We start from the raw sequence: 20,181 nt of genomic DNA, 5'->3' as shown, positions 1-20,181 counted from the left end.
CTTGAGTATGGGCTCACCAGCTTGAGCCCAAAGGTCACTGGCCCAGGGTCACTAGTTTGAGCAAGGAGTCACTGACTTGGCTGGTTGGAGCCCCCTGGTCAAGGCATGTATGAGAAGCAATCAGTGAATAACTAAAGTGAAGCAACTACAAGATCCTTCTCATCTCTCTCCTCCCTCTCTGTCTCCTTTCCTGTCTCCCTCTCTGTCTAAAAAAAATTAAAAGTAAAATAAATTTATTTTCATTTATCACGTCACAAATCTTGACATTTTTGTCTCCCCTAGAAATGGAAATTTTCCTTTCTCCAAGAAGAAAATTCTATTGGACTACTTATAAGGATTTATCTTTTGAATTTAATTAGTGACAAGGCTTAACCAAATTGCTCTTACTTATAAATATATATATATTTATTTAAGTCTTTGGATGTTTATATGCATTATTCTGTCACAATTTGGAATTTTTTTTCTAAAATAACATTGAAATTCTTATCAGACTTCTGATGATCATATAGAGAGACTTGATTGAAAGATGTTCCCATTTGGTAGTTTTATTACTAAATCTGAAAGATGAGAACTGACTAAACTATTTCCCTATAATTCTGCCTATATTTAAGTCCAAATGTAACATCCTAGAACTATCTGGTCAAAAGATACTGTTTCTGAAAACATATTAATAAAGTATAGGAATCCTTGTAGTGATTATCTTTCTATAATTCTCTTATAGTTACATGTTAGGCATTAGTCTCAAGAAAGAGTAAACAAAGTTATTCAGAACTTTAAGAGCTCTAGCTTTACTGCATCTGAAGGGCAAACTTGTGTTTTGATAAATGTGGGTATATTATTCATTATCTGCTAGTATTTATATTCATATTACTTTAATGTGACTTCAAGATCTCAGACCAAAGTAAAATGCCACGAGATGACCACATTTTCTGAACTATAAAGGCATCAGCAAAAATTATTGGGAAGCTGTTGATTTCTTCTTGGCAATTAATTTCTGAAAACCCATAACCATCAATTAAAATGCTCAAAGATCATCATTAGATCATTTTTAGCAAAGCACAATATAATTCCTATTACATGTCTTCTAGTACAGATAACCCACTTACTGTCTGCTACTTAATATTTCTAGAGAGTATCATTGAGGAATTGTGATTAGTAGCAAACACATACTTGGAGTTTAAAATATTAATGGTTATCCAAATATATTCTCAGAATTATGCTTCAGGCTCTTTGCATTATATTACTTATCTTATTCTTGGCTATTTGTAAGTTTTTATACTTTCACTTAAAGGAAATTTACTTGGAATAGATTATTTGAAAAATATCCAGAAATTTGGTCCTTTGACTACATGCACTTGCCCTATCCTGGATCTTGCACATTGTTCATTTTCTTATATTCTTACTAATAAAAGGAATAATAGTAGCTGTGGGGATCAGTCTTCCATGTGAGAGGTAGTAAGGGCTCATGATATTTCCTCCATCTTCTGAATCCCACAGGCTACTCGTAGTGTATGAACTGTGGACTATATGTAGAGTGTTTGAGCCTATCAGATTCTGGATTCATCTTCACAAGTACATTCCGTATATACATGATTCTTTCTATAAACCTTTTGAATGATTTGTCCTCTAAATTGTGCTATATTCCTTATAAGTTAGTTAATTATTAAAAGAGGTGGTGGATTAATGCATATGTGTAGATCATGTAATGGAAAAAAATGAATTAGGATAGATGCAATGATTGAGTCCACATGCTTCATAACTAAAATAGTAAAGTACTTTGGAATTCAAGTATAGAATAAAAACTTACCATTTGTACATGGGTTCTAACATACATTGCTCACAAAAATTAGAGGATATAGCCTCTTCTTGGCAATTAATTTCTGAAAAACCATAACCATCAATTAAAATGCTCAAAGATCATCATTAGATCATTTTTAGCAAAGCACAATATAATTTCTATTACATGTCTTCTAGTACAGATAACCCACTTACTGTCTGCTACTTAATATTTCTAGAGAGTATCATTGAGGAATTGTGATTAGTAGCAAACACATACTTGGAGTTTAAAATATTAATGGTTATCCAAATATATTCTCAGAATTATGCTTCAGGCTCTTTGCATTATATTACTTATCTTATTCTAGCAGTATAGTTCATGTGTGTTTTTATTTTGGAGGAGGAGATTTTGAAGAAAATTACATTTTTTGAAACAAAGAATGTTTTCTGTAGCTTTAATAATAGGAAAATAAAAAATTATAGACAAATTCTCATTTGTCTGAAGCTCTCTGTTACTGCTTATTTGTGCATCCCAATGACACTGATCCAATAGTATCCTTTTTTTTTCTTTTTTTTTAAGTAAGAGGAGGGGAGATAGAGCGAGACTCCCATATGCGCTCTGACCGAAATCCACCTGGCAACCGTCGTCTGAGGCCAATGCTCTGCCCATCTAGGGCCATGCTCACAACCAAGCTATTTTTAGTGCCTGAGTCAGAGGCTCCATGGAGTCATCCTCAGCACCCCAGCTGATGCACTGGAACCAATAGAGCCATGTCTGGGTGGGTGGGGCCAAGGGGAGGAGAGAAGGGGGTATGGGGTAGAGAAGCAGACAGTTACTTCTCCTGTGTGCTCTGACCAGATATCAAACCCGGGACATCTACACACTAGGTCTATGCTCTACCACTGAGCCAGCCAGCCACGGCCTGATCAAATAGTCTTGAACATGATGGTTTATCTAGAAGGTATGAGTGGTTCTTGAATATACAGTCACTTAAAGAGGAATGATACACAGATGGAAGAAAACTGTTTTTAGAAATATAAAAACATAGGAACTGATGAATTATGTGGTTTTATTCAAAATATCTTTCTTGTTAAAGTACAACAAAAATAATGGTTTTGTAATGAATCAGGACAGTTTAGTGAAATATTTAATACAGTGTATCTGAAATACTTATGAGACAGTAGAATGTTTTATACTAGAAGTAGCAGGAATAATTTATAGGTGTACTTTAGGATTGGTAAATGTATGTCTGGGATAGGCCCTGGGCGACTGGTTCAGTGGTAGAGCATTGGCCTGGTGTGTGGAAGTCACGAGTTTGATTCCCGGCCAGGGCACACAGGAGAAGCACCCCATCTACTTCTCTCCACCTTTCCCCCTCTTCTTTCTCTCTCTCTCTCTCTCTCTCTCTTCCCCTCCCACAGCCAAGGCTCCATTGGAGTAAAGTTGGCACAGGCACTGAGACGGCTCCATGATGGCCTCTGCCTCAGGTGCTAGAATGGTTCCAATTGCAGCAGAGCAATGCCCCAGAGGGGCAGAGCATCACCCCCTAGTGGGCATGCCAGGTGGATTCCGGTTGGGCACATGCGGGAGTCTGTGTCTCTGCCTCCCCGCTTCTCACTTCAGAAAAATACAAAAGGGAAAAAAATTATGTGTGTGTGTGTGTGTGTGCGCGCGCGCGCGCGCATGCTTGGGATAATTTAGTAGCTTACCTGAATGAAATTTAAAACAGAACTTTACAGAGAACCAGAGGTGTTTTATGACGGGCTGGTTCCCCATGAATAACCTTGGGGAGAGATAAGACAAACTAGAGTAATTAGATTGTTTATTTGTTTGGTGTTGAGTTGTATGAGTTTTATATATATTTTGGATATTAACCTTTTGTCAGAACGGTCATTTGCAGGTATCTTCCCCCATTCACTTGGTTGCCTTTCTGTTTTGTTGTCGGTTTCCTTTGCTATGCAGGAACTTTTTGGTTTGATATAGTTCCATTCATTTATTTTTGCCTTTACTTCCCTTGCCTTTGGGGTCTTTATAAAATGTTCTGTAAGAACAAGATACATAAGTTTAATACCTCTATTTACTACTCTATGTAATTTATTGTTTCAGATCTTATATTTAAGTCTTTAATTAATTTTTTATTCATTTTTGTACATGGGGATAAACTGTAATTTAGTTTTCATTCTTTTGCATGTGGCTTTCCGATTTTTCCAGAACCATTTTTTGAAGAGGCTTTCTTTTTTCTGTTGTGTTTTTGGCTTCTTTGTCAAAAATTATTTGCCCAAATACATGTGGTTTTCTTTCTGGACTTTCTATCCTGTTCCATTGTCTTGTGTGTCTGCTTTTCTGCCAATACCATGCTGTTTTAATTATCATAGCTCTGTAGCATTATTTGAAGTCAGGTAGTTCAATACCTCTGGCTTTGTTCTTTATTTTCAGGATTGTTTTGGCTTTTCAGGATCTTGCGTGGATCCATATAGATCTGATGAATTTTTTTTGCTCTATTTCTTTAACCAGTGACATTGGGATTTTGATGGGGCTTTCATTAAATCTGTATATTGTTTTGTTGATTCTTCAAACTATGAATACGAAATTTTTCCATTCGTTGTGTCTTTTTCAGTCTATTCAGTAATGCTTTGTAGATTTCAGTATATAGGTTTTTCACATCCTTTTTTATTCCTAGGTATTTTATTCTTTTGCAATTGCAAAAGCATTTTTTTTTCTTTTTCTGAAGTGTCATGTTAGTATATTGTAAAGCAGTGGATTTTCGTACACTGATTTTGCATCCTGAAAGTTTACTATATTGGTTTATTGTTTCTAATAGTTTTTTGGGGGAGTCTTTAGGGTTTTCTTTATTTCTTTTTTTATTGATTTTAGATAAGGGGGGAGAGGGAGAGAGAGAAAGAAAGAAAAGAAAGAAAGAAAAGTGGTAGTGGAGGAGTGGGGAGCACCAACTCATAGTTGTCGCTTCTTGTATGTTCCTTGACTGGACAAGCCTGGTGTTTTGAACTGGCAACCTCAGCATTCCAGATTTGATGCTTTACCCGCTGTGCCACGACAGGTCCAGTTTTAGGGATTTCTGTATACAGAATCCTGTCATCTGCAAAAAGTGACACTTTTATTTCTTCCTTCCCAATTGGGATGCCTTTACTTCTTTCTCTTGCTTGATTACTCTGGCTAGGACTTCTAAAACTATGTTGAATAAGAGAGGTGAGAGTGGGCATCCTTGTTTTGTTCCTGATTTTAGAGAAAAAGCTTTCAGTTTTTCATTATTGAGTATGAATATTGACAGAGGGTTTGTCATATATAGCCTTTATTATGTTGGGGTACTTACCATTTATGTCCATTTTATTGCATGTTTTAATCATAAATGGATGTTGTATCTTATCAGATGCTTTTTCTGCATCTTTTGATAAGATCATATTGTTATTTGTTATGTTAATGTGGTATATTACATTGTTTTACATTGTTCCATTTGCATATGTTGAACCATCCTTGTACCCCTGGAATGATCTCCACTTGATCATAATGTATTATTTTTTTTATATATTGTTGTATTCGATTTGCTAGTATTTTGCTTAATATTTTTGCATCTGTATTCATCAGAGACATTGTTGTATAGTTTTGTTTACTTGTGTTACCTTTGCCCAGTTTTAGTATCAGGGTTATGTTAGGAAGTATTGACTTTTCTTCAGTGTTTTTGGAAGAGTTTGAGATTAGGTATCAAATCTTTTAATATTTGGTACTTCACTAGTGAAGCCATCTGGTCCTTGACTTTTATTTATAGGAGGTTTTTGATGGTTGTTTCAATTTCCTCATTGTTTATTGATCTATTTAGGTTTTCCAGTTCTTCATGATTCAGTCTTGGGGTGTTATGTATTTCTAGGAACTTATCCATTTCTTCTGGGTTATAGAATTTGGTGGCATATAGTCTTTCATAGTATGATCCTTTGTATATCGTGATGTCTGAGGAAATTTCTCTTTTATTTCTGATTTTGTTTATATGAGTCCTTTCCCTTTTTTCCTTAGTGAGTCTAGCGAGGGGTTTGTCAATTTTATTAGTCTTTTCAAAGAACCAGTTCTTTTGTTATTAATTTTTTATATAGTCTTTTTGTTCTCAATTTCATTCAGTTTTCTAATTTTTATTATTTCTTCTGTTGACATTGGGTTGCTTTTCTCTTTTTCTGGTTCTTTAAGATGTAATTTTAGGTTGTTTACTTGGGATTTCTCAGTTTTTTGTTTGTTTTTTAGATAGACATTAATAATATAAATTTCCCTTTTATTACTGCTTTTACTGCATCCCAGAAGTTTTGATAGGTTGTATGGTCATTCTCAATTGTCTCTATCCTTTTTTTAAAAGATTTTACTTATTGATTTTTAGAGAGAGAGAGATAAAGAAGGAAGGAACAGAAAGTATCAATTCGTGGCCTGACCTGTGGTGGCACAGTGGATAAAGCGTCGACCTGGAATGCTGAGGTCGCCGGTTCAAAACCCTGGTCAAGGCACATATGGGAGTTGATGCTTCCTGCTCCTCCCCCTGTTCTCTATCTCTCCCTCTCCCTCTCCCTCTCCCTCTCCCTCTCTCTCTCTCTCTCTCTCTCCTCTCTCTAATAAAAATGAATAAATAAAAATCTAAAAAAGTAACTAAATAAAAATTTTTTTTAAAAAAACAGCTTAAAAAAAAAAAAAGAAAGTATCAATTCGTGGTTGCTTCTCATATGTGCCTTGACTGGCAAAGCTTGGGGTTTCAAGCCGCCAAACTCGGCATTCCAGGTTGAGGCTTTATTCACTGCACCATCATAGGTCAGGCTCTATGTATCTTTTTATGTCATCTTTGACTCAGTCATTTTTTAGTAGTATGTTGTTTAATTTTCACGTATTTGTGGTTTCTTTTCTTCCTTTTTGCAGTTTCTAATTTCTAATTTCAAAGCATTGTGGTCAGAGAATGTGACTGGTATGATTTCAATCTTCTTGAATTTGTTGAGGCTAGTTTTGTGTCCCAACATATGGTCTACTCTTGAGAATGTTCTTTGTGTACTAAGAGAACAATCTGTACTGGGATAAAAGGCTTTGTAAATGTCAATTATGTCCATTTGGTCTAATGTGTCATTTAAGTCTAACATTTCTTCATTGATTTTCTGTTTGGATGATCTGTCTAGAGCTGTCAGTGGGGTATTTACATCCCAAACTATGATTATGCTTTTTAAAGTTTCTCCCTTTAGTTCTGTTAGTAGTTGCTTTATACATTTCAGTGCTCCGTGATTGGGTGCACAAATATTGAGAAATGTTATGTCTTGTTGATGTAGCCTCCCCTTTATCATTATAAAATGTCTATCTCATCGCCTCTTTCATCTGAAATCTATTTTGTCAGAGATGAGTAGGGCTACACCTGCTTTTATGTGGGCACCATTTGCTTGGAGAATCATTTTTTATATTTTCACTTTAAGACTAACTTTGTCTTTGCAGCTTAGATATGTCTTCTGAAGGCAATATATAGATGGGTTTTGTTTTTTGATCTAATCTGCTACTCTGTGCCTTTTTTATTGGTGAACTCAGTCCATTATATTGAGGATGATTGCTGTTGCATGACGATTTCCTCTAGCCATTTATTCTGGGAGCTCTGTGCTTCCACTCGTTCTTTTTCCTTTGTGTTTCTGTCTGTTGTTTTTGTTTGGTGTTATTCCACACTTCTTTGCTCTTTTTTTAAGATATATGTCGGGGGGGGGGGTTGTATGGCTACTATTAGGTTATTGAAAAATAAAGTTTCATATATACAGTAGCCCCTTATTCTGTTGAATGCACCTGCTCTCTATCTTCCTTTGCTAATTTAGACTTTTACCCGTTTGCTTTTATGTTTTTGTTGTCAAAAATTGTTTCCGTTTATGCTGAAAGTTTGTTGGTGATCTTATATTTTTGTGACCTTTTGTTCTTTGTTTCAGGTAGAACAACCCCTTTGAATATTTCCTACAATGGAGGTTTTCTGGTGATAAATTCCCTTGGTTTCTTTATGTCTGGAATAGTCTTTATTTATTTTTCATATCTAAAGGATAACTTTGGTGGATATATTATTCTTGGCTGGTAATTTTTCTTGTTCAGTGGTTTGAATATTTGGTTCCACTCTCTTCTAGCTTGTAGAGTTTGTGCTGAGATGACCAATGGTAAGCTAGTGGGCTTTCCTTTATAGCTTACTTTCTTTTTTTCCCTGGCTGCCTTGAGAACTGTTTTTTTGTCAGCTTTAATACAATATGCATTGCAGAAGACCTTTTTAGATGAGGTAATTAGTGTTCTGTTAGTTTGTTTGGTTTGAGGATCTAGCTCTTTCTATATGGGAAGTTCTCATCAACTACTTGTTTAAATAGGTCTTCCATTCCTTTCTCCCTCTCTTTTTCTTCTGTCTTGCCTGATATTCTTATGTTGTTCTTTCTGATGGAGTCAGATAGTTCTAGTAGAGTTCTTTTTTCTCTTTTATACTCAAGTCTCTTCTTCCCCTCTATATCACTTCTAGCTTTCTATCTTTAATATCACTAATTCTTTCCTCCATCACGTTGGCTCTATTTCCTGTGCTTGCTAATTCATTCTTGATATTTTTTATTGAGTTCCTCATCTCCATAATTTGTATTTTTTTTCTTTTTTAAGTTTCAGTCCTTTTGGCAAAGTACTTGATTTGTTTTCTGAGTTCATTAAATTGCCTGATTGTATTTTCCTTCCTCTTGTTGAGTTTTTTCAGAACTGCAACCTTGAGTTTTCTATCATTTATATAATATTCCAGATCTTTAAGTTTGTTTTCTGGAGAGTTTTTATTTTCTTTTTGAGCTGCCTAGCTATTTGACGAATCCCTTCTGTATATAGGCATCTATATGTGAGTGCAATTTCTCTAGCTAAGTAATACAAAGATATTTCTATTTTCCAGTAGGTGGCACTGAATCACAAGTTTTTAACTCTTGTACTTTTGTGGATTTTCAAATCTCTGTGGGTGTATTCCTGGGTAGATTGTTTCCTCCCCTGTATTCTGGTCTTACTGCAGGGGAACATGGTGGGCAGTGGGTCTGCAAATCCATGAAGTCCCACTGCTGTCCTCTGCAGCCAGCTGTACCATCAGTGTAGCAGCAGTGCACAGGGGTGGGTAGGCTAGGGGAACCTGACTGGCTTCTTTGTTGTTTTGCCCTCCCAGTAATGGCAACCTCAAACCTCTATATGTCCCCCCTGTGCCAGGACCTGTCATAGACTGCACCTTTTTGCTCAGTGGAAAGTGATTCTGAATACCAGTTCTTAGGTTGGTAGATAATGTGCTCCATAACCTGACACTAAGGGTAAAGGGAGGCAAGTTGGGAGGCTTCTGGAGTGCCCAGGCTCTGTGGCTCTATTTCCGTGTCTGGAAGCCTGAACTATCGATTGCCTGACACTCCAGCCACATTTCCATGCTGTGTCCTTCCCCAGGTTTCTGGACTCAGCCACAGCTTGTAGTGTCCCCTCCTGCAGGAATGCCTACTGATTCTTTTTGCTCCTTCCAACTGTAGAAAGTACATGCAACAACCTGATTCCTCCTCTTTTCAGGCTGAGCATGCCATGAGCTCTCAGCTGTAGGGCTGTGTCCCTGGCTAGTCTCAGCTTTCCCCCCCTCTCGCAACTCCTGTTTGTTCCCACTTGCCCACCTTTAGATGTTTCAATATACATATCTCAGGCGTGTTTTTTCACTGAGCAGGGAGTCCTTTATTGCATTACAGCTGTTCAAATTGTTGAAACTTCAAGGGAGAGACAAAGGGGATCTCTCACATGCCATTCCTCTGATATATACAAACTATATTTTTAAATGCATAAATGAGACTTCCTATAGGTCCTTTTTCTTGATTGTGATTTGGAATCAAAATGTGAACTTCTATATTTTTGGACAAATGTCAAATGCCTTTGCTCTGTGAACTTAAGTTTAAGATTGTGGACCTCAAGAAGGAATGTATCTGTCAAGAAACACTCCTCGTGGTTAACAAGGCACAAATTTATAACTAGAGTCTAGCAGCTGTTGCCAATAGAGTCTTCTCAATATACTGCATTTCAGGGGAAAGCTGTACATTGACCCTTCAGCCTCTTGACTGTGCTGTTGCCCTCTGAGTCAACCCCTATCAAGAGTTTCTGGTATTGTTTTTGGACCAGTAAGCTAAGTCCTGCCCCATTCAATTGGAACTGCATAGATATATCCTCATTTGCATCTATACTTACTGATCAAAGTGGGTCCCATAATGACCAAGCAGAATGTGTGAAGCTGACCAACCGGGAAAGTGCTATTGTGACCAATCAGATTGCAAATTTGTAGTCCTCATTTGCATAAAAATGGACTGATTGGAACCAGGGCAGGAACTTTCTCTGTATATGCTGTGCTCTCCTCTGTCTCTGTGGAGACCACTTTTGATTTCTACCAAAGGTTGCATTTCTCCAGTTTGCAAACTGTTCACCGGAATAAAGTACCTTCTTTTTCTGCACCACAGATTGGGGACTTCTATTGATGTTAGCTCGGTGGAAGCTAACTTTTGTTGACAATATTATCACCAATGTGTCAGAGAAGATATAGAGCAGGTTACTTTGACAGAAATGTGAATGAGTGGGGAATGAGGAAATACTGAATTGACTTGTCATTTTGCCTCTCCCCTCTACTTAGCTATAGCTAGTATATTCTCTTAACACTGTTTCTCGGTTTTATTTTTATTATCACCTCTCCCCCAAATCTTTTTTAGAATTTTTCCCCTTAAAAGCCTCCAGTGATGTTTTAATACCACACAAATATATATCTGTTTATATATTATATGTATATCTGTTCTTTATGTGAAAAAAATACCTTTTTAGGTAAGAGAAGCTGGGAGATAGTGAGACAGATTCCTGCATGCGCCCTGACCGGGATCTACCCAGCCACCCCTGTCTGGGACTGATGCTTGTGTACCCGGCTATTTTCAGTGCCTGAGGCTGACGTGCTCCAGGGAGCTATCCCTAGCACTCGGACCCACACTCGAACCAATTGAGCCACTGGATGCAGGAAGGGGAGAGTGAGGGGAAGAGAAGCAGATGGTCGATTCTCATGTGTGTACTGACCGGGAATTGAACCTGGGAGACCTACATGCAGGGCCAAAGTTCTATCCACTGAGCCAACAGCCAGAACAAAAAAAATACTTTTTGACCCCTTCCCCAACTAATCTTTTTTGAGAATGAATGCCTTAAGCTAATCTTTGTAAAAGGTAAATTTTTTTTTTAATAATTTTATTTTTTTAATGGGGTGACATCAATAAATCAGGATACATATATTCAAAGATAACAAGTCCAGGTTATCTTGTCATTCAATTATGTTGCATACCCACCACCCAAAGTCAGATTGTCCTCTGTCACCTTCTATCTTGTTTTCTTTGTGCCCCTCCCCACCCCCTATCCCTCTCCCATTCCCCCCTCCCCCCCATAACCACCACACTCTTATCAATGTCTCTTAGTTTCACTATTATGTCCCACCTACGTATGGAATAATACAGTTCCTGTTTTTTTCTGATTTACTTATTTCGCTTCGTATCATGTTATCAAGATCCCACCATTTTGTTGTAAATGTTCCGATGTCATCATTTCTTATGGCTGAGTAGTATTCCATAGTGTATATGTGCCACATCTTCTTTATCCAGTCATCTATTGGTGGGCTTTTTGGTTGTTTCCATGTCCTGGCCACTGTGAACAATGCTGCAATAAACATGCGGCTGCATGTGTCTTTACGTATCAATGTTTCTGAGTTTTTGGGATATATACCCAGTAGAGGGATTGCTGGGTCATAAGGTAGTTCTATTTTCAGTGTAAAAGGTAAATTTTTTCCCATTATAGGAGGGCATTTCTACTTCAGTGAGCTAAGATTAACCATATTAAATCAGAACTCTGTTGTCTGATATACTTTTGATATTAAGCTGATTATCATTTAAATAAGTATGCTAAAATCTTAATATATTGAAAACATTGGAAAAGTTAATTTTATGTATTTAAAGAAGTCAGTCTTTTTCTACACAAAAGGCATTTAAACCATGAAGTATTTCTGTGCAGGCCACATTTGCTTTTTATTCTGTGTACAAGGCTCTGTGCCAGGTGTTGAGGCCCAGTGGCTCCTGGAATCCAGTCATGTTCCTTTACGTTTTGTTAGCTTTATTGAAGCTAACTTGGGTTATGTAAACTTGTCCTGTGCAGAGTCGTTTTGATTGTACTGATTTTTGTACATTACCAACAAAGTATGATGGGCACTTTGTGAAAGACCCTGGGAGTTGATGTAGCCCTTGTGTGATACAGGAAGAAAGATAGTCGGTCTTTGTCCTGTGTGCCTGGCCCAGAGCTCCGAACACCCTTGGAATCTGCTGAGTGATAAGTTTCTTTGGAGGGCTAGGTGGCTTCCGAGGGGGCTGTTCACCAGAAAGACTAAACTTTGATTAGGAGCATGAAACGTTCAGCCCTGCCTCAGGCCTGTGTAATGAGATCTCCATGAAAACCCCTAAACAACAGGGGTCACAGGGCTTCCAGATTGGTGAACAGACACATCGAGGTGCTGGGAGTGTGGCACACTGAGGATGGCATTGAGGCTCTGTGCCCCCCAATCCCATGCCACCCTCATCTCTTGCCCTGTACTCTTCCTTTGGCTGTTCTGAGTATCCTTTATAATAAACCGATAAGAGTAAGAAAAAGCACTTTCCTAAGTTCTCTTGAGTCATCCTAGTGAATTATCAAAACTTAGGAAGGGAGGCCCTGGCTGGTTGCTCAGTGGTAGAGCATCAGCCCAGCGTGAGGAAGTCCCGGGTTCGATTCCCGGTCAGGGCACACAGGAGAAGCGCCTGTCTGCTTCTCCGTCCCCCCCCCCCCTTCTCTCTCTCTCCTCTCTGTTCTCCTCCTGCAGCCAAGACTTGACTGGCTCTAGCGAGTTGGCCTCGGGCTCTGAGGATGGCTCCATGGCCTCACCTTAGGCACTAAAAAAATGGCTTCAGTTGCAACAGAGCAGCAGGCCCAGATGGGCAGAGCATGAACCCCTAGTGGGCTTGCCAGGTGGATCCCGGTCAGAGTGCACGTTGGAATCTGTCTCTGCCTCCCCTCCTCTCACTGAGTGGGAAAAAAACTCAGGAGAGGGTTTAGGAACCTCCAGTTATAGCTGATTAGTCAGAAGCATGGGTAGCTTGAGAATTGCACTTGGATCTGAAGTGAGGCATTCTTGTGGGACTCAGCCCTTTAACATGTGGAATCTAATGTGATTTCAGGTAGATAATGTTAGGATTGAACTGAATTGTTGGATATCCAGTTGATGTTGGAGAGTTAGAGAATTGGTATTGGAAAAAATAACACGTTTGGTGTCAGGACGAAAAAAACCCTTACTCCTTATTTATCATCTGTCTCTCTCTCTCTCTCTCTCTCTCTCCCTCTCTCTCTCTCTCCCTCTCTCTCTCTCTCTCTGTATATCAAATTACATGAAAATATTGAAGGCAGAGCCCCAGAAGATGCAGTCATATAGTTCTCGCTGTCCTGTTCTACAGACTGTGACAAGTGTCTGGCAACAGCAATATACATTATCCTGTCTGCAGTGTGAGAATCTACTTAAATTATTGGACCATTCTCAATGACTAATGTATTATCCAAATACATGTACACACAGCATAACAGGAAAGCCTCAATACTGGGCTCACTTAAACTAGAAGGCCCTGTCCCTCACTTTTATGTAATTACCTAATAAGGAAGGGAGTGTGTAGTGTCAAGCTTGATTTCAGTCTTCCCAGGAGGGAGGGGGAAAATACATTTCAAAAAGAATATGAGGAACCTCAAATTATCTGGAGACTTCAGTTTGAGGGTCCATCCAAGCATAGAGCATTTCATCCATTCACTCGTACACATGTTTACGAGCTCCTAATCTCTGTGCCAGGCCCCGTGATGAACAAGACAGAAAGTCCACATTTTCACTTATCCTCTCTGTCGCAATTTCTTGAATAAATGGTGTAAGGCTTTTTAACATAAATACCAAGAACTAAATCCTTTTATTCTGGCAAAATAAATAGTTCCATGAGTTGGATAGTTCAGAACCAAACAACAAACATGTGATAAAATAGTTATCAAAAATCAGAAGGCTGTTAAATAATAATACTGAGACAATTGGTAAGTTCTTTAGAAAAATAACATATTCTTGTCATGATTTTTTAGTCAGAGTTTAAGGTGCTTGAAATTAAAAAATTACAGGATTAGGATTTTTCTCTGTGAATTAAATTTTAAGATCAATGCTCAGAGCATGCATATATATATATATGTATATATGTGTGTGTATATATATATATACATACATATATATATCTGTCTACCAGAAAGTTCTGTCCGTTTCTATCACAAGTTTCAACATGTAAACACATGTTTATTTGGCGCATGTATGCCTCTCTATTTTTATCACTTAATGTATACATACTGACATAGCAAATTAACTAAAACAAAGTTGATTCACGTTAGTCTTATGTGTGAAGCGATAGTGTACCCATGGCTACTGATAAAGTTCATTTACGCCACTGTAATTTTTACGAATTTCAACAAGGAAGAAATGCTACAGAAGCATGTCTGTCACATCCGCCATACTCCCCGGACTAAGCACCCTCCGACTATCACTTGTTTTTGTCCTTACAAAATTTTTTGAAGGGCAAAAAATTCAAAAATGAAGAAGATATCAAACAAGCACTGGTTCAATTTTTCGCATCAAAAGATAAAACATTTTTCAAAAATGGGATATACAAATTGCCCTCACGCTGGCAAGAAATCAATAATAATGGCAATTATATTATTTAATAAAGTTTATTGACGGTAAGAAAAATTTGTATTTTGTTTTATTCCAAAAACGGACAGAACTTTCCAGTAGACAATGTGTGTGTGTGTGTGTGTGGCAAGTTACTTTAAGGAACCAAATATATTAACCTACTATATCATCACCTCATTGAATGTATTCATCCCATTAGCAGGGCATACTCACAAGGGAGTTTGGTTTAATATTCTGTTGTTGATCTTTGGAAATTCTTGATTTTTGAGAATGGGGCCTATGTTTTTATTTTGCACTGAGCCCTACAAATTTTGTAGCAGTACTGCCTGTGAGATTGGTTATTTATGGAAACAAAGTTGTTACAGAGCCCAACTTCAGAAGTAGATGTCCTTGTGCTTTTAGGCGAGTTGCAGCCAACACAATTAAAGTGTTAGGGCCACATTAGCAAGGAGCATCTGTTATGCATGCAGGTGCCTACCACTGTCCCAGACTGCCACATGCCATTAAACACACGTTTTATTTGACAAACTCTCCTCCTCCCATCTCCTTCCCACCAAGCAACCTTTTCATTGTGATTTGGCTTTTTCTGTGGTCTTCCTGCAGGTAGAAAGCTGGCTAGTCATGCTGTCTCCCTATTTGGTTCAGGAAGTCAGTTATCAAATTGGAATACCGGTGATATGCAGTAGGGACAGGTCCCCTTCTGTTAGATTTCTGAGACAAGACTGAATGAAGCCCAGGCAGCGTGCTGGTGAATTCCCCAAAGCAGTTGAATGCAGAAAGAACCATGGTTAAGAGCAAGGGCTTTGGAGTCAGCCAGCCAATTCTGGGATCAGGTATATTGCTCCTGTGGTACTACAATGTATGATTTTGGCCAAGATACCTAACCTACCTTTTATTTTATTTTTTTTAATTTATAAGATGTATAACCATTCTATGCCCTGGTCTTTCATTTGTCGAGTGGTAATATAACACCTATCTTAGGGTTGTCGTGAGGTTGAATGAGAAAATACACGCTAGGCCAGGGTTTCTCAGCCTTAGCGCTATTGACATTTTGGGCCAGGTACTAATTCTTACTTGGGGGTGGGCAGAGGAGCTGTCCTGTGTAGTGTGTGATGGTTAGCAGCATCTTTGGCCTCCCCCAGTAACTTCCTCCTCAGCTCCCCCATAGGTGTAAAAATCAAAATATCTTCAGACATTGCCAAATGTCCCCTGGGACAAATTTGGCTCTGGTTAAGAATCACCCACTGACCTAGGTAAATAGAGCAATGCCCAGGGGGAAAGGAAGCTACTGTCAGGTTTTAGAATAATGACAGTAATAGTAGCTCTAATGATAATGTTCTTGATGCCATCTGGAGACCTTCAGAAAGACAGCTGTCAGCTTTCACCTGTGCTCTCTCCTTTACATTTCTGTATCTGTGGCAGAGTTAAGTTCATATGGATTAAAGGATAAATGTAAAAAAGGTCTACTTTTTTTTTTTTTTTTTTTTTTTTTTTTTAGTGAGAGGAAGGAAGGGAGAGAGATGAGAAGCATCCACTTGTAGTTGTGTCACTTTAGTTGTTCATTGATTGCTTTTCATACATGCTTTGACGGGGGTGGGGGAGCCTCCAGCCAAGCAAGTGCCCCTTGCTCAAGCCAACGACTTTGGGCTTCAAGCCACAGACCTTTGGGCCCAAGCCAGTAACCTGAAGGTTTCGAAACTGGGTCCTCAGTGTCCCAGGTTGACACTATCCATTTCGCCACCACCAGTCAGGCAAGATCTACTTTTTTAAAACTGAAAGAAAAGTAACAAATTTTGAGACTTGCAAATAAAAGAAGGATTTCCAAGCCCGGAACTGGTGGTATTTTGTGATGTTTAACATTTTAATTTAAATTATACTGAAGAATTTTCTTCCTTGGCGCCACTACATTAAAGATAAATAAATGTGTAATTCATAAAAATTTCATAATTATAGTTAAAAGGCAAACTGGGTAAAATGATTGTGAATGACACAGTGGTATTAAGGAACTGATATAAGTAAAAAAGAAACCAAATGCATACATAAATTCTTCACATGTAAGGACAAGGGAGGAAATATAGTCAGCTTATAAATATTTGAAAATTGTTCAAATTCAATAATTAAAATTTTTAAATCTAAATTGGAAAAATTTTTAAGCATTAATATCCAACTCCGTTGTATAAGTTTAGAGGAGTCTCCTTACAGATATTCTTTGTAGGACAGTGAATGGGTACAGTCTCTCTGAAAAGAAGCTTGGTGATAAGTACATCTTAAAAATTGTCATATCTAGGCCTGGCCAGTGGCTCAGTGGATAGAGCATCAGCCTGACGTATGGACATCCCGAGTTTGATTAAGGTCAGGCCACACAGGAGAAGCAACCATCTGATTTTCTACCTCTCCCTTTCTCTCCTCTCTCCCTCTTCCCCTCCTGCCAGCCAGTGGCTCAGTTGTCCCCAGGGCATTAAGGATGCCTCAGTTGGTCCTAGCGCATCAGCCTTAGGCACTAAAAATAGCTCAATACTGAGCATCGACCCCAGATGGGGTTGCCAGATGGATCCTAGTCAGGGTGCATGCTGGAATCTGCCTCACTATCTCCCCTCCTCTCACCTTAAAAAAATTGTCATATCTTTTAAACCTCTACCCCAAATAACATTTGGGAATAATTCCTACAGCATAATCTAAAGTATTTCTGCATGAAGATGTTTATTGCAAGGTTGTTTTAATAGAAGCCAGCTAAGTGTCCCAATAGAGGAGTGGTTGATTGTTGCTTATGATGAACAATCAGCAGTCTTTAAAAAATATATTTATAGAATGTTTCCAATGGCATGTGAAATTCTTACAGTGTTAAATGGAAAAAAATGTTTTAAAATTGCATATGCACTATGAACTGAATTCAGAATAAAGACTGGCTAGGAATATGCAAAATGAAACAGTAGTATTTGCTCCTGGAAAGATTGGGTTCTGGATAATTTACAGAAGTTACTCCTAACTATATAATTAAACTTATCATTTTGTAGCAGAGTTAGACTTTTCTTTTTTTTTGTCCTTTAAAGTAATTTTTAGATCTTTGCATTTCTATAACTTGGAAATGAAAATGAAAGGTTAAACTATGCTTCTCTGAATAAGAAAAAGCGAAAAGCAATTGTCAGTGTTTTAAAATGCAGCTCTGTATTTTAATAAATTCCACATATACTGCAAGAGGAAACCAGTTTAGGGGGTAGATTGCTTGCCCTGGATGAGGTGAATTAATAGTTTTTACACCATGGTACTCTTTTTGTTTATTAGTTTTTAAAAGACACTTATAGCCTGACCAGGCGGTGGCGCAGTGGATAGAGCCTCAGACTGGGATGCTGAGGACCCAGGTTCAAGACCCTGAGGTCGCCAGCTTGAGCGCGGGCTCATCTGGTTTGAGCAAAGCTCTCCAACTTGGACCCAAGGTCGCTGGCTTGAGCAAGGTGTTATTCAGCCTGCTGTAGCCCCACGGTCAAGGCACATATGAGAAAGCAATCAATGAACAACTAAGGTTTTGCAACGAAAAACTGATGATTGATGCTTCTCATCTCTCTCTGTTCCTGTCTGTCCCTATATATTCCTCTCTCTGACTCTCTCTGTCTCTGTAAAAAAAAAATAAAAAGACACTTATAGTATGTTTCTTGATGAAAAAATCTCTAAAATGTCCATTTTTATTTTTATAGTATGTGCAGAAGCTTATAATCCTGATGAAGAAGAGGATGATGCAGAGTCCAGGGTATGTAATTTATTGAATAAATAAAGTTTAAGTTACTCTTGTATTGGGTAAGGAAAATGATAAGAGAGAATATGTTAACAAGCATATTGTTTAACAGAAGACATAATGGAAGTATTTTGACTATTTCTTTTCCTGTTCTTATCTCTGATAGCTAACTTCTCATTTAAGTTCTGTAGGATGACTTTTATCCAAAATATCTCTCCCTTTGGCTGAAGGAAAGGGGAATATAAAAACTAACTGCAATTGTGATTTTAATTCTTTTGTAAAAATGCAGCTTTCTCATAGTGATAATTTATTTTTGTAGTATTTCCAGTAAAGAAAATACTGGGAAGAGCCTTCTGCTCCTACTAATTTATAACAACAGAAGCTTATTCTGAAACAAAAAAATCAGGGTAAACCCCAAGAAATCTATAGATTTTGTGCAATGCCTATCAAGATGCCAATGGTGTATTTCACATACTAGGACAGATATTCCAAAAATTTATATAGAACCACAGAAGACCTTGAATAGCCACAGCAATCTTGAAAAAGAACAAAGTTTGAGGAATCACCCTACCTAATATCAAACTATACTACAAGGCCAGACAGCATGGTATCAGCATAAAAACAGCCATGTGGATCAGTGAAACAGTATAGAGAGCCCAGAAATCGACCTATGCCTATATGGTCAATTAGTATTTGACAAAGGAAGCAGGAACATATTATGGAGTAAAGACAGTCTATTCAATAAATGGTATTTGGAAAATTTGACAGGTACATGCAGAAAATGAAACTGGACCACCTTCTCACACTGTACACAAGAGTAAAAGCAAAATGAGTTTAAAGACTGATATATATGTTAGACTAGAAACTATAAAAATCCTAAAAGAAAAAAAGGCAATGAAACCTCAGATATTTCTCACAGCGATACTTTTTCTTTCCTTTTTTCCTTCTTTATTTCTATTGAATTTATTAGGGTGACACTAGTTCACATAATTATACAGGTTTCAGGTGCCTGATTCTATAGCATGTTTCTGAACACTATATTATGTGTTCAAACACACCCCTAGTCGGGTCTCCATATATCAACAATTTATGGCCTCATACCCTTCTCCACCTTTTCCCCCTCCCAGCAGTCACACACTGTTGTCTGTCTCCATGAGTTTTGTTTTTGTTTTTTGTCCTTTTTGGCTCCATCCCTCCACCTACCTCCCTCCTCCCATAGTGATCAGCCTGCTCTCTGTGAGTCTGTGTCTGTTTGCTTGTTAGTTTATTTGTTCATTAGATTCCACTTATAAGTGAAATCATACGGAACTTGTCTTTCTCTGCCTGGCTTATTTCATTTAGCATGATGATCTCCAGGTCTATCCATGCTTTGCAAAAAGTAAGATTTCCTTCTATGCTCAAGTAGTATTGCATTATGTAAATGTACCACAACTTTTTTATCTACTCATCCACTGAAGGGCACTAAGGTTGTTTCCATATCTTAGCTATTGTGAACAACGGTGCAGTGAACACAGGGGTGCATATCTTCTTTTGAATTACTGTTTTCAGTCTTTAAGGATATATTCCCAGAAGTGGATTGCTGGATCATAAGGCAGTTCCATTTTTAATTTTTGAAATAACTCCATACTGCTTTCCACAATGGCTGCATCAATCTGCCTTCCCATCAACAGTGCAGGAGGGTTTTCTTTCTCTAAATCCCCCCCCAACATTTTTTGTTCGTTGATTTATTGATGATAGCCATTCTGAAAGTGTGAGATGATATCTCATTGTGATTTTAATTTGTATTTTTCTGATGATTAGACATGGAGCATCTTTTAATATGTTTATTGGCCATCTGTGGTTCCTCTTTGAAGAAGTATCTATTCAAGTCTTTTGACCATTTCTTTTGTTTTTATTTTTGAT

General features: G+C 37.9%; 1 protein-coding gene across 1 annotated transcript in view; it reads left to right on the top strand.

Annotated features, from left to right (window-relative positions):
- The window catches only part of PRKAR2B (protein kinase cAMP-dependent type II regulatory subunit beta), a 151,587-nt gene that overhangs the window by 78,659 nt on the left and 52,747 nt on the right, over window positions 1-20,181 (top strand). The window contains exon 3 of the mRNA XM_066272215.1: window positions 18,242-18,294. Within this exon, the coding sequence (XP_066128312.1) occupies window positions 18,242-18,294 (53 nt within the window). The remainder of the gene's footprint in view (window positions 1-18,241; window positions 18,295-20,181) is intronic.

The sequence above is a fragment of the Saccopteryx bilineata genome, chromosome 4 (genome assembly GCF_036850765.1).
Source record: "Saccopteryx bilineata isolate mSacBil1 chromosome 4, mSacBil1_pri_phased_curated, whole genome shotgun sequence".
Classification (NCBI taxonomy): domain Eukaryota; kingdom Metazoa; phylum Chordata; class Mammalia; order Chiroptera; family Emballonuridae; genus Saccopteryx; species Saccopteryx bilineata.
The sequence above is the reverse complement of the archived record's forward strand: the minus strand, read 5'-3'. Positions and strand labels throughout refer to the sequence as shown.